Consider the following 14,073-nt stretch of genomic DNA (forward strand, 5'->3'; position numbering starts at 1 on the left):
CATGTTGACGAGGCTAGTCTTGAACACCTGACCTCAAGTGATCCACCTCCGCCTCCCAAAGTGCTGGGATTACAGGTGTGAGCCACTGCGCCCAGCCAGGAATACTTTAATAAAAATGAAAAAAATTCACAATCTCAGCTCAAGTATCTGGAAAGATTTTTCAATATTATCTACTTTCCCAAAGCCCAAATTCACAGTATTTTGCTGAAACAAAACAAAATAAAATAAAACTCTAAGTGGAAAAGATGCTGGCCAGATGTTAAAATCCAGAAAAAAGTGTCTCGTACAGCAGGAGAAGCTAGATCACACAGTGGGGATACTGGGCAAGAGCCAGCTGCCTTACTTTCAGCATGGATCCTGTGGTCAGCTCCACGGACACCTCAGAGGGGCAGTCCACAAGCACCACATTCCCCGCCAACTGCTTCCTCCTCCACCAATGGCCCATTCACAGACTGCCCCATTTCTGTTGCTGGCATTCTCATCATCCAGACACAGACACCTGGGACCTGTGTTTTATGGGATGAATAGAGCTCTCTGCAAGACCTGCTACCTTCTCCAGTGGGCTCAGCACAACCACTCTTACAAAAGGCCTTACACATCCAATCTGAAGTCTCAGTTTTGCTGCACTAGCAAAGGAGAACATTTAATAGAGAAGGAGAAGGAGGTTCCTGCAGGATGGTGGGGGCCCAAAAGGCCTGGGCAGGCAGCACCTGCTCCTCACAGGCACAGAGGGTGAAGAGAGACCCATGCAGGAGTGCAGGCTCCCTGAGGGCAAGTGCTGGGCTGGCTGGTTGTGTGCTGCATCCCCAGGGACTTGACCAGCTGCTGGCGTGGGCATGCAGCAGATGCCTGACAAATCCTCAGCCAATGAATGAGCCAAGTCAGCCAGCACAAACTGAACTGGGCCAAATATAAACTATCAACTCTTTCACCTTCTGAAAAAATTTCAAATGGTTCTATTTTCTTTTACCAATGAAAAGTACAGATGGGTAAATCTCGTGAGCCTAAGAAAACTCATGACCTGATTAACACACAGTGGGATCCAGTTAATCCTCTGAATTTGCCTCTCTCCCTAACTTCAAGTTAAGGTAGAGGGGATAAAAGTTTATATATTAACTTTTTTTTTCTTGAGAGGGAGTCTTGCTGTGTTGCAGGTTTGAGTGCAATCTCAAGAGTGCAACAGCATGATCTTGGCTCACTGCAGCCTCTGCCTCCTGAGTTGTGATTCTCCTGCCTCAGCCTCCCGAGTAGCTGGGATTACAGGTGCATGCCACCAAGCCCAGGTAATTTTTTGTGTGTGTTTTTAGTAGAGACGGGGTTTCGCCATGTTGGCCAGGCTGGTTTCAAACTCCTGACCTTAAGTGATCCACCCGCCTCAGCCTCCCAAAGTGCTGGGATTACAGGCATGTGCCATCATGCCTGGCCTCTATTAACTTTATATAACTGCTAAATATTTGGCTATTGTATCCATACTTCTGAATCTCAACACAAATAAGCCATCACTCCTCCTGGTTCTTGTATCAAAATGGTTTGTTGAAGTTCTACACAAGACTGATTTCTGATCAAAAAGAAGACATGACTGCAGAGTCTACTGTCTGTAATAGACAAATTTAAAGGACATGCACCAAAAACCAAGACCAACTTATTTATTTCTGTGGCTCCAGAGCACGCACAGGCATGGAATACGGTAAGTTCTCAGTAGTGTCAGTGCCTGAACGAGGGGAGGGATGAATAATCTGAATGAACGTGCAACTTTCTGGAGGTTACTCATAGTTGCTGGGGACACAGAATGATTTTCTTTTTTCTTTTGAGACAGAGTTTTGCTCTTGTTGCCCAGGCTGGAGTGCAATGGTGCAATCTCAGCTCACTGCAACCTCCACCTCCTGGGTTCAAGCAATTCTCCTGCCTCAGCCTCCCAAGTAGCTGGGATTAGAGGCATGCACCACCTCACCTGGCTAATTTTTGTATTTTTAGTAGAGATGAGGTTTCTCCATGTTGGTCAGGCTGGTCTCAAACTCCCAACCTCAGGTGATCCGCCCACCTTGACCTCCCAAAGTGCTGAGATTATAGGCATGAGCCACTGAGCCCAGCCCAGAATGATTTTCATTATATAGCTTGCAGTGGGCAGAATAAACCATTTTCATAGTCACAAAGAGGCCTATTTTAGGAGCTCCCATTGACATTCCCAGAGCACCCAGTTGGGTCTTCATTGCAGTCTTTTACTTTGCTTTGTAACAGGGTTAATATATTTGTTTCAGTAGACACCACACTCATCGTTCTGCAGCCCCCACAGCCCCTACCATGTAAAAAGCATCAGAATGACCTGAACAGGGGATGAGAAGCTCTAACAAAACAGTCTGGTTGGCCTGTGTGAAGGGAACACAAACACTCTCACTTGAGAGTATCAGTGCTATTTGCTCTGCAGATTATGCTTAGATCCTTCACATAGCGTCAAGGTCCCTGACTGACTCAACCAGTTCACAAAGACCTGTCTCACCTACCTGAGACAACGCACAAAGAGAATGGGCAGGACACCTAGGGTAAGCTAATATCATTTAAAGTCTGGCTTTCAAAATGTGCTGAAATGCCTTAAGTGTTTGACATTTAAACCTGTCATTATGATTTGTACTTTTATGGGGGGTTGGGGGGAAGCAGTGTCTTGCTCCATCACTCAGACTGGAGTGCAGTGGTGTAATCTTGGCTCACTGCAACCTCTGCCTCCCAGGTTCAAGGGATTCTTGTGTCTCAGCCTCTCAAAGTGCTGGGATTACAGGTGTGCACCACCACGCCTGGCTGATTTTTTTAATTTTAGTAGAGACGGGGTTTCACCAAGTTGGCCAGGCTGGTTTCGAACTCCTGACCTCAAGTGATCCGCCCACCTCAGCCTCCCCAAGTGCTGGGATTACAGGTGTGAGTTACTGCACCCGCCTATGATTTTTTCTTTTTTTCTTTTTTTTTTTTTGAGATGGAGTCTCGCTCTGTTGCCCAATCTGGAGTACAGTGGCACAATCTTGGCTCACTGCAACCTCCACCTCCTGGGTTTGAGCAATTCTCCCACCTCAGCCTCCCCAGTAGCTGGGATTACAGGCACTCGCCACCATCCCCGGCTAAATTTTGTATTTTTAGTAGAGATGGGGTTCAACCATGTTGGCCAGGCTGGTCTCGAACTCATGATCTCAAGTGATCCGCCTGCCTCAGCTTCCCAAAGTGCTGGGATTACAGGCTTGAGCCACCTCACCCACCCTGTGATTTGTTCTTAATTCAGCTGAATACAATTCATGCCACTGAGGGATAAAAGTATCAGCTGCTGAATGTTGGTTCATACCAAAGAAACTGCACTCAGCCTTGCAACAGGATCACTTTGTTCTCCTCATCCCCTGAGACACGGAGTCCCTACAGGAGAAGCAGGGACAGAGCTGGCCCTTAGCTGTTGTGATGACACCAGTAAACTTAGCAGAGGGGTCAGGTAGCAACTTCCCACAGCGCCCCCTACTGTGCGATGATGCGCTAGACGTCTGTCTCGCTTCTGTACCTTTTGCATGGTCTTTATCCAGCTGGTTGGCCACTTTCTTCCATTCTTCCATCTGTTCTTGAAGTGGGTTTATCAGACAATCAATTAAAGCACTTTTACCAAGAAGGGATAAAAAAAGGAAGAAATTAAATGATGCATTCTGCTGTCAGGATTTACATGTGGTTGTCAAAATATACCTAAAGCACAATTACCTGAAACTGACGTTCTCATCTAAACCCCTGGGCTCCCCAACAGTCATGTTCCAAGAATGCTTGTTTTTTGGCGACAGAGTCTCGCTCTGTCACCAGGCTGGAGTGCAGTGGCGCAATCTTGGTTCACTGCAACCTCCGCCTCCTGGCTTCAAGAGATTTCCCTGCCTCAGCCTCCCAAGTAGCTGGGACTACAGGCACACGCCACCATGCCTGGCTAACGTTTTGTATTTTAGTAGAGTCGGGATTTCATCATGTTGGTCAGGATGGTCTTGATCTCCTGACCTCGTGATCCGTCCACCTCAGCCTCTCAAAGTGCTGGGATTACAGGCATGAGTCACCACGCCCAACCCCAAGCATGCTTTTCAATGACTATTAAGAAGCTGCCAACATGACAGGTGGGAGTGACCCTTCTTCCCATTTTCCCTGTGATATTCCAGTGCTTGTATTAACAAGCCAAGTTGCAGAACCACAGGGGTCACAACAGGGACTCCCAAAATGCAAGAACACCTCGGCCTTACCTCACCATCAGTGGAGAATTAAAGGGTGGGGCCCAGCGTCACTATTTAAAAAAAATATCCACAAGATTCTGATGTGCATGTGGCCTGACAGGTCATAAATATGCACTAAGTGTGCACAGCCTTGAGAAAAAGAAGAGTGAAGGGACCCAGAAAATTCTCGAGCTGCACCGCCAGCCTCGGGGTCACCGAGGGGTGAAGGTGTCTGCAGGTGAGCCCCTTCATTTTATGCAGTCTCCCAAACAGAATCATGTGAAACTGCTGAATGATGCTGATCTGCTGGGACAAAATGTCCACTTTCACTTGAACATTTGTAACTCAATTCCGGTGCCAGCTACTACCATTTCTCCCTACTCTGGATGCCTGCAAGCCAGACAGGAAGCTGGCGGTGTGGAGGGGTCTGTGAATTGCCACATCCCTGGGTGAGTCTGGAGGAAGCACACAGGATAGCAAAGCACATCTCACTCTCCAACTTCACAGCTCCTCTTCCTACAAGGCTCCTGCAGGGCCGTGGGGGCCCCCCAAAGGCATCAGCAGGCTGCACCAGCTCCTCGCACAGCAGAGGGTGAGGAGAGACCCATGCAGGATGGCAGGCTCAGTGAAGGCAGAGGCTGGCTGGTTGTCTGCTCCATCCTCAGGGCCTCAACCAGTGGCTGGCATGCAGCAGATGCCTGACAAATACTCATCCAATGAATGAGCCAAGTCAGGAAAAAGATAGGTTGTGGGGATTTAAATGCTGTATGCCACGCATGATTGCTTCCTTAACCTAAAATCTGCAAGGGTGTCTGAGATGGGGGCAAAACATGAGCCTTACCTTGAAAACTGCCTCAGCTTGGCTTCTATGCTTCTGTGCCTCATGCACATCCTGGTGAGAGCAGATCCAATCTCCCTGGTCCCACCTGAAAGAGCAACAGAGGCAAAGGTGAGGGAAAGAGGACTAGCAGGGATCACTAACAAGTCAGATTTTACCATGTTGTAAAATCTAAGCCACTATCTTTAGAAACTTCTTGCCACGCACACGTGTGCATACACACAAGCACATGTAAACAAATATGTATGTATGGTGACAGATCTCTGTATCACCAAACTATCGCAAAAGGCTGCTCTTACTATATAACACACTCTGTGCATTTCTATTCTGTCTGGTTTTTTTTTTTTTTTTTTTTTTTTTGTAATGCTGATTGTGATCTAGAAATTGACTTTACAACCTATGAATCGACCATGACCTGTAGTTTGAAAAACAGTTCTCATGAAAGATAATCAAGACAGTATCTGCTGTTTAGGGAAGAGCTATAGTTTTCTCACCAATTCTGACAAAATAATCCTCTCAATGTTATTTAGAACAGCTAAGCCAGCCATGCTAGCTAATTATTTCAAGACAAATGTTCTAGAATACAAGTAATTCAGAGAATAGCAAGACTACAGCAAAATGAGGTAATATGACTTTTTATTTTTTAGATGGGGTTTTGCTCAGGCTGGAGTGCAGTGGTGAGATCACAGCTCGCTGCAACCTCTACCTCCCAGGTCCAAGTGATTCTCCTGACTCAGCCTCCCGAGTAGCTGGGATTACAGGCGCATGCCGCCATACCCAGCTGATTTTTCTTTCTTTCTTTTTTTTTTTTTTTTTGTGGTAGAGACAGGGTTTTTCACCATGTTGTCCAGGCTGATCTCGAATTCCTGACCTCAGGTGGTCCACCTGACTCGGCCTCCCAAAGTGCTGAGATTACAGGCGTGAGCCACCATGCCTGGCCAGTAATAGGATTTTTTTTTTTTTTTTTTTGAGACAGAGTTTTATGTGTGTTGTCTAGGCTGGAGTGCAATGGCGAAATCTTGGCTCACTGCAACCTATGCCTCCCAGGTTCAAGTGATTCTCCTGACCTCAGCCTCCCAAGTAGCTGGAATTACAGGCATGTGCCATCACTCCTGGCTAATTTTATATTTTTAGTAGAGACGGGGTTTCTGCATGTTGGTCAGGCTGCTCTCGAACTCCTGACCTCAGGTGATCCACTCGTCTCAGCCTCTGAAAGAGCTAGAATTACAGGCATGAGCCACCACACCCGGCCAGTAACAGCACATTTTTCAAATGGGCTTGGGTAACACCAGGAACAGAGGTCTTCAAGCTCAGCAAATACTGAAGGAAGTTGCAGCCCATTTGATTTTCCCGAAATTCTCATCATAATTTTCCCCTTTGGGCACACCTTCTCTATTATTTTTGAAGTTCTTCTCTTCCTTCTCCCTTTTAAAAACAATGCTTGAATCAGAATTTACTGGGGTGTGGGAGAGCAAATTATAACCACACATGGTAATTCTGCGCCGAACACTGGAGGGCACAATTATAAACGTTATGAAAACACTGGTGCTTGTGAATTCGGGGGAAAGTATCCAATAAAGCACTATTTTTAACAGACAAGACCTTAAAGGGAAAGCCACAGGAATCTGTGGCAGGTTTCACCATGTCGAATTACCAGAAGAACATTCCCTCTCTTATCAGTACTCGTGACATTATTACAGGCTGGATTTTCCTGTGCCCTCTCTTCTAGAAATGTCCATTTGCTATTCCAGTTCCACCTGTTTTCCATTTCATTGTGCAAAACCATCAGGTTTCTACAATCAAATAATAGTAACTATGACATCTATATATTGTATATTAATATTTCTTTGTTTTATTTCGTACTGAAAAGACAAACCTTAGGGCAATGCCTCTATTCCTCTAAAAACAGGACTTTCTCAATCTGGACGATATTGACAGCCTGGGCTGATGCTGCTGGGCTGTGCTGTGTGGTGTGAGATGTTTAGCAGTGTCCTTGGCTCTACCACCAGAAGTCAATGGCTGACTTCCTTTAACCCCACACCCAGATTTGCGATCCTCCAAAATGTCTCCAGAGAGTACCAAGTGTTGGGCAAAACATCACCCCTGTTGAAACCACTGCTATAAAAGAACCCAAGCGAGGGCTGTTGCCAGAGTTTGACTTTTTAAATGAGCAGAGTCTCTTAAAAAGTACCTGCCTCCAAAAAAGAGGGGATGCCAAGCCCATCTCAGCATTGCCGTCCACCACCGTTCACACCAGGGAGGCCAGCAGAGGGCGCTGTTTTCACACACTCTGCCCTGCCTTCTGCACTCCAAGTTCTCTTGAGCTTTTTGCTGCTTATAATGAGGAACATTTTACCCCCAGGGAAATATTTCCTGTTTTTTTTTTCTGGGCCTTCATTTGATTAAAAGCTAATAACCTGGCCTCACAAGTAAACTGGCACACTCACTCACTAATGGGAGGAGTGTAAACTACTACTTTCCTGGAGCAAAATGTGGCATCTATCAAGAAAAGCCTTGAAAATATTTTTCTTTGACCCAGCAATTCTAATTCTAGAAATGTAACCTGCGGAAATGATTAAGAGTGAGAACGAGCCCTTACCTACAAGGACAGTCATCGAAATGCTATTTACAGCATCAAAAGACTGGGAACAAAATTCCAGTGCAGAGATCAGGTTAAACCAACCACAGACCACCACCATGTGATGGAATTGCACGCGGTCATTTAAAATGCTGGAGAACGTTTAAGTGTACAGGAAGATGTACAGCACTTGATGTGCCGGGCACTGCTGTGAGCTGAGCACACTTCAACTCATTTAATCCTCGCTGCACCTCCAGCCACGTCAGTACTGTGACCAATCTCATGTTATAGGAAGGAAAAGTGCCTGAGTGATTGTCACAGGTTACATCGCTAGTAAGTGGAACTCAAACCTAGGCTGACGCTCCAGCGTCTATACATTTATCCCCTCGGGTATATTGTACTTGTTATAGATAAAGGGAGATAGGATAGAACAGAGATGAGAGCCTAGAACCACCTACACCAAACCTATTGTTCTACACGCTATTATGGGTGTTAGTGCTTTACAGCCAGATCTCAAATTTGCTTCTAGAGCCTAGCCCTGAGCCTAACCCTGTCTAATTGGTACCACAGGGATTGAGCTCCGTCCTTGCTAAGCTACTACAGGGGGGTCAGGGATGGAGAGCTGCTTCATGGATAACTCATGCCTCCGTTTCCTCGAGATTATGATGTTGGAAAAGATCATCTCAAACGTCAGTGCCCCACTCCGCTTCTCTGCTTTACTACGTCTGTCACCTTCCCAGGTATTTCCCATAGATTGTCACTGGTCACTTATCATCTCCAGAAAAGCCCAAGGCTTCTCAGAAACAAACAAACTGGCCGGGTGTGGTGGCTGACGCCTGTAATCCCAGCAGGGTGGAAGGCCAAGGCGGGTAGATCATCTGAGGTCAGGAGTTCAAGACCAGCCTGGCCAACATGGTGAAACTCTGTCTTTACTAAAAATACAAAAATAAGCCAGGTGTGGTGGCGCATGCTTATAATCCCAGCTATTCAGGAGGCTGAAGCAGGAGAATCGCTCGAACCACGGAGGTGGAGGTTGCAGTGAGCTAAGATGATGCCACTGTACTCCAGCCTGGGCAATAGAGGGAGACTCTGTCTCAAAATTAAAAAGAAAATAGCTGAACTATGGTACGATATCAATTTCTAGACATAAAGTATATGGCTCCACCACTGTGCCTCTGTAGAACAGGAAGCCCTGGAGAGGACAGGAAATAAAAGCTTCCAAACAGCAGCATCTCTGTGTCCAGCTGGCACGAGGACAGGAGGCAGATGACATCCTCTGTGGACCCCAGGACTGAGCTATTGGAATCACTGCTCATCTCGGCAACATGGGGTACCCTAAAAATAGGTGTCTCTGTGGAAGTGCTTCACGTCTTATGCTCTCCCGAGCCCTTGCAAGAACTTAAACAAAAACCAGCAGGTTTGAATACGCTTCAGAGGAAACAGGCTTGAGCTACAAAGACGGAGAAAACATCTGGAAGAGCTCCCACTTGCAAGTGGGCATATTTGTGGAATCAAGTAGCTGGCTGAGGCACACGCAGCAGCTCGAGTGAAGGTAAGACGTACTTCTGTGTTCTCCACACCTAGCACTGGTGTTGGATAAAGGAACCGACATTTATCATTTTCAGAGCAAATCACCAGGCTGGCCCTATCTGGAGGCAGGACCAGGGACTGGGTTTGTCTTTTGTTTAATCTCCAAATACTTCTGTAAGAGATTCAAAATAAAAACAAGTTGTTTCTTCTTAGCAAAGTTCTACATTGATTCCTGGTCAGCCTAGAGATACAATGCTGTATTTGTTTCCCTTTGCTGCTGTAATAAATCACCACAAGCTCAGTGGCTTAAAACAACAGAAGTTTATTATCTTATAGTTCCAGAAGTCAGAAGTCCAAACTCCATTTCACTGGTCTAACATCAGGGTATCACGTATCACAGCTGCATTCCTTCTGGAGGCTGCAGGGGAGAATCTATTTCCTTGCCTTTTCCCACTTCTAGAGGCTACCTGCACTCCTTGGCTTGTGGCCCCTTCGTCTATCTTCAAAGCCAGCGATGCAGCATCTTCTCCTTTCTCCAGCCTCTGCTTCTGTCCTTACCATCTCTCTCTGCCTCTGATTCTCCTGCTTCCTTCTTATGAGAATCCATGCCATGAGGCAGGACCCACCTCGATCACCCAGGATCACCTCCCTGTCTCAAGACCCTTCAACACATCAGCACACATCAGCAGAGACTCCTTTGGCCACATACAGTAACATTCACAGGTTCTAGGGATTAGAACATGGACATCTTTGTGGCACCCTTATCATGGCCACTGAAAACAGGGTAGGAGTTGTGAATTTGGAGAGTGTGGCAGGGCACTGTGGCTGACTGCAGCACCCATTCACCCTCACGTGGTTGGTCTAGGCCCATGATGCTAACTCCATCCCCTGTGGCAGTGGCTGGTTCAGGGATGAGACAAAGACAGAGAGGAGGCTGCTGAGGAGGCCTCTGGGGAAAGATTTCCTCATCTTAAGAGAAACACACCAAAGGGCTCCAAAGGCCACAGACAAGGAAGCAGGCTGTGCAGCTGCTGCCATCAGCCGTCCTACGGCCGTGGGGATACCTGCCTCAGGATGACACTCCTATGGACAGAAGACAGAAAGATCCTGGGTCTCCAGTGAGCTCCCTTAGCCACCAACCTGAACCCACTCTTCTCTGGGCCTGACACCCCTGTTTTGCAAGCATATCCTAATTTCCTTATTGTTAGAGCCACTTTGATTTGGTTCTGCTTCTTCGAAGAAGAGCGAAGGGAGCAATAGCCTCTCATGCTTCTTCCCAGAACCAGGAGCCAATGCGTTGCTAAAAGAAACGGAGGTCGGTCACTAGATGCCGCTGCTTAGAGATGCACAAATACTTTATGGCAAAAACGTCACCCTGTTCCACGTGGTACATGTAGAAACTTTCTCCCATAACGAGCAAATGCTTTTCCAATGAAGCAGCATAAAATCAGCCGGTATCTACACTGGGTGATCTGTGAAGGAGTCCTCCATGAAAACGAAGAAGTGAACCATCCAGACGCTGGGCGGCCAAAGCATGACTGCTGGGGCCCAGCACCAGATATTTTGCATTTGAAGACACACGCTCCACAAGCGTCCACTGAGTATTTGTACTGGCTTTTTGGGGCTGCTGTAACAAAGCATCCCAAACTGGCTGGCTTAAAGCAACCACAGTTCTGGAGACTAAAAATCTGAAATCCAGATGTCGGCAGGGCCATGCTCCCTCTGAAACCTCCAGGGAGAGTCCTTCCTTGCCTTCTCCTTGCTTCTGGTGGCTCTGGCATTCCTTGGCTTGCAGCTGCATTGTTTGGATTTCTGCCTCCATTGTGCTGGGCTTGCCGCCTGTGTGTGTTCATCTTCCCAAGAGACACATGTGAAGGCATTCGTGTGTGTGTGTGTGTGTGTGTGTGTGTGTCCAAATTTCCCTCTTCCTATAAAGACCCCAGTCCCATTGGATTAGGGTCCTCCTAATGATGTCATCCTAACTTAATGACATCAGCAAAGACCATGTGTCAAATGGTCACATTCCCAGATGCCAGGGATCAGGACGTCAACATATCTTCCCAGGGGCGCACTACATTCAGTGGCCCATGTCCTACCGTGCAGCAAGGACTAATGTGATTTCAAGGACGATGAAGAAAGGGGCCTGGCCCTTGAGCACCTTACAAAGATTGGTTGGAGGGATACTGATAAATGGTGCAAGGAATAAGGTCCTGACAGCAACCCTCTGTAATAGGCACCATCAGCCCCATTTTACAAATGAAAACACCTGAGCATCAACTACCTTACTCAGAACCACAGAGCCGGTCAGCTCCAGACCCAAAATCCAAGCCCTGCTTCTACAGATCCCGAGGGCTCTCTCCCACTACGACAAGCTGGAGACATTCCCAGCTGAGGACAAAGAGGCACATTAAAGTCACAAACAGAATACAAATTGTTTAATGCATATTTGGTGGGGGGGCGAAGGAAATAAGAAAAGCAAAGTTTCCTTGCCCCCTAAAGTCCGAAGTCAGACTGCCCCTTGCAGCAGAGACCTGGCAGCGACAGGCAGGACAGCGGGTACATGGAGGGGCATTGTCCCATCCCCCCAAGTGGCCTCATTTGCAGGCAGCTGCCATCTCCCTGCATAGCAGGGGACTAATGACAGGCATTCTCGGGGGCTACAGTGTGGGCAGGTGGCAAGCGAGGTCTGAAAAGCCGTTTTGTCAGGCCCAGCTTCTGCGGCGTGGAGGGGAAGGGCTGAAGGAAGCCAGACTGAAGAGCTGCTTTGGTGAAAGTGTGCTGCCGTGACAGTTAAGTCACTGTGCGTCTCTGCTGTTCCCGAGAGCTGACATTGCTCGAAGGCTAATCAGAAGCCAGACAGAACCAAAGGAAAAGAGAACGCTCTCAGGCACCTCTGCAGGAGAGGGGCCCAGGGCAGGGGAATTCATCTGGGGTAGGGCATCTCAGCCTCAGCTCTGCTGACATTTGAAGCAGATCATTCTTTGTAATCAAGAATGACCATTTTTGGCCAGGCATGTTGGCGATGCCTATAATCTCAACACTTTGGGAGGCCGAGGCAGGAGGATCACGTAAAGTTTGGTCTCAAACTTCTGGCTTTAAGTGACACCAGCCGGCAACAGAGCAACACCCCAACTCTACCACAAAAAAAATAATTAGCTGGGTGCAGCAGTGCACACCTACAGTCCCAACCACTCAGGAGGCTGAGGCAGGAGGATCACCTGCGCTCAGGAGCTCAAGGCTACAGTGAGCTATCATCACACCACCACACTCCAACCTGAGTGACTGAGCCCCTGCCTCCAAAAAAAGAAAAAGAAAGGAATGATCATTTTTGTGTCCTGTGTATTGTCCTGTGTTCAGCAGCTTCCCTGGCCTCTACCCTCTAGAAGCCAGTAGCACCCCTCAAGTCGTGACAACTCGAAATGTCCCCAGGGGGCAAACTCGCCCCTGGAGAGAAGCGCGGGCTTAGGGAACATGCGTCCTTTTCCCATCAGGAGGGCTTGCTGTTTCCAGTGCTGGCCCCGGGAAGCCACCTGACCTGCTCACTGCACCAGCGGCCCTCCCGCAAACCCTCACTGCAGAAGCTCTGAAAAGCTCTTGAGTTCACTGCCTATCCCCAGCTTCATAAGCACAGAGGTAACAGGCAACTCGTGTTCTCATAATGAAGAAAATGTTCTACTTGTCATTAAAGAAACACTAATTTAAAAACACACAACGGACATTCCCCACAAAGCCATCAGGCACTAACTCCCTCTTCTACGGCCTTAGGGATGTGTTAATTCAACTAGAGGCAGCTTGTGTGCAAGTCCAAAGTATTGGAAATATTCGAATAACTAAGGAAGGGAGCCCGAGAAGATACATCAGCCGGATCTAAGGCGGCAGCTGTCTGGTTAGGAAGAGCTCCTTCGCGGCACCCAGCTAGAACGTGGAGGAAGAATGGGTGGTGGAAAGAAAGCCACCTCCAACCACTCAATGGCTCGTGACTTCTGTCTGAACACTGACCACCAATGAACAGCCAGCCCCAAAGTGTCCCTGAAGATCTGCAGAAAACAGCAGCTGGAACCCCAACACCAGTAGTTGCTCCCTTCCCCAAAGCCCTCGCTGCCTGCTGACGGAGGAGAGCGTGTGCACTAGAACACGTGCGCATGTTTTAGAAAAAGATTCCTGATACAATATCTCACAAGGAAACCTACGCTCATATTTGTTCTATTTGATGTGTGTGGTCGTTATGTGCCCTTCCTCTGTTACTGCATCCGCTAGGGTTCAAGTTGAAAATGTCTAAGTAGCTGGGCGCGGTGGCTCACACCTATAATCGCAGCACTTTGGGAGGCCGAGGTGGGCAGACTGCCTGAGGTCAGGAGTTTGAGACCAGCCTGGCCAACAGGGTGAAACCCTGTCTCTATTAAAAATACAAAAATTAGCCCGCATGGTGGTGTGTGCCTGTAATCCTGGCTACTCGGGAGGCTGAGACAAGATAATTGCTTGAACCCGGGAGGCAGAGGTTGCAGTGAGCCAAGACCTCACCACTGCACTCCAGTGTGGGGGATAGAGTGAGACTCTGTCGAAAGAAAAGAAAGAAGAAAGAAAGAAGAAAGGAAAGAAGAAAGAGAGAAAGAGAGAGAGAGAAAGAGAGAAAGGAAGAAAGGAAGAAAGGAAGAAAGGAAGAAAGAAAGAAAGAAAGAAAGAAAGAAAGAAAGAAAGAAAGAAAGGAAGGGAGAAAAGAAAGATCTAAGTAAAGTGGAAATCTATGATCCATGGTTCCCAGGCACACAGCTACCACACACGCCAAATATAACAAATATGAGTAAAGGTTCCCCTGTGACATACTGCATCAGGAATCTTTTTCTAAAATAAATGCACACCAAAAACTAACCTATTGAGATAAGTGACCCCGTCTCCTCCCCCAGCTGACCTCCACA

General features: G+C 47.5%; 1 protein-coding gene across 6 annotated transcripts in view; it reads right to left on the minus strand.

The window, feature by feature from the left end:
* Positions 1 to 14,073, minus strand: part of MTSS1 (MTSS I-BAR domain containing 1) — a 185,743-nt gene that overhangs the window by 34,657 nt on the left and 137,013 nt on the right. For all 6 annotated transcript variants that reach the window (XM_064384573.1, XM_021673613.2, XM_021673615.2 and 3 more), the window contains exons 4-5: positions 5,053 to 5,137; positions 3,533 to 3,624 (exon numbers count right to left, since the gene is read on the minus strand). In XM_064384573.1, coding sequence (XP_064240643.1) covers positions 3,533 to 3,624; positions 5,053 to 5,137 — 177 coding nt within the window. The remainder of the gene's footprint in view (positions 1 to 3,532; positions 3,625 to 5,052; positions 5,138 to 14,073) is intronic.

This window comes from Aotus nancymaae, unplaced genomic scaffold (assembly GCF_030222135.1).
Source record: "Aotus nancymaae isolate 86718 unplaced genomic scaffold, 86718_ANA_hifiasm-v0.15.2.pri h1tg000036l, whole genome shotgun sequence".
Lineage (NCBI taxonomy): Eukaryota > Metazoa > Chordata > Mammalia > Primates > Aotidae > Aotus > Aotus nancymaae.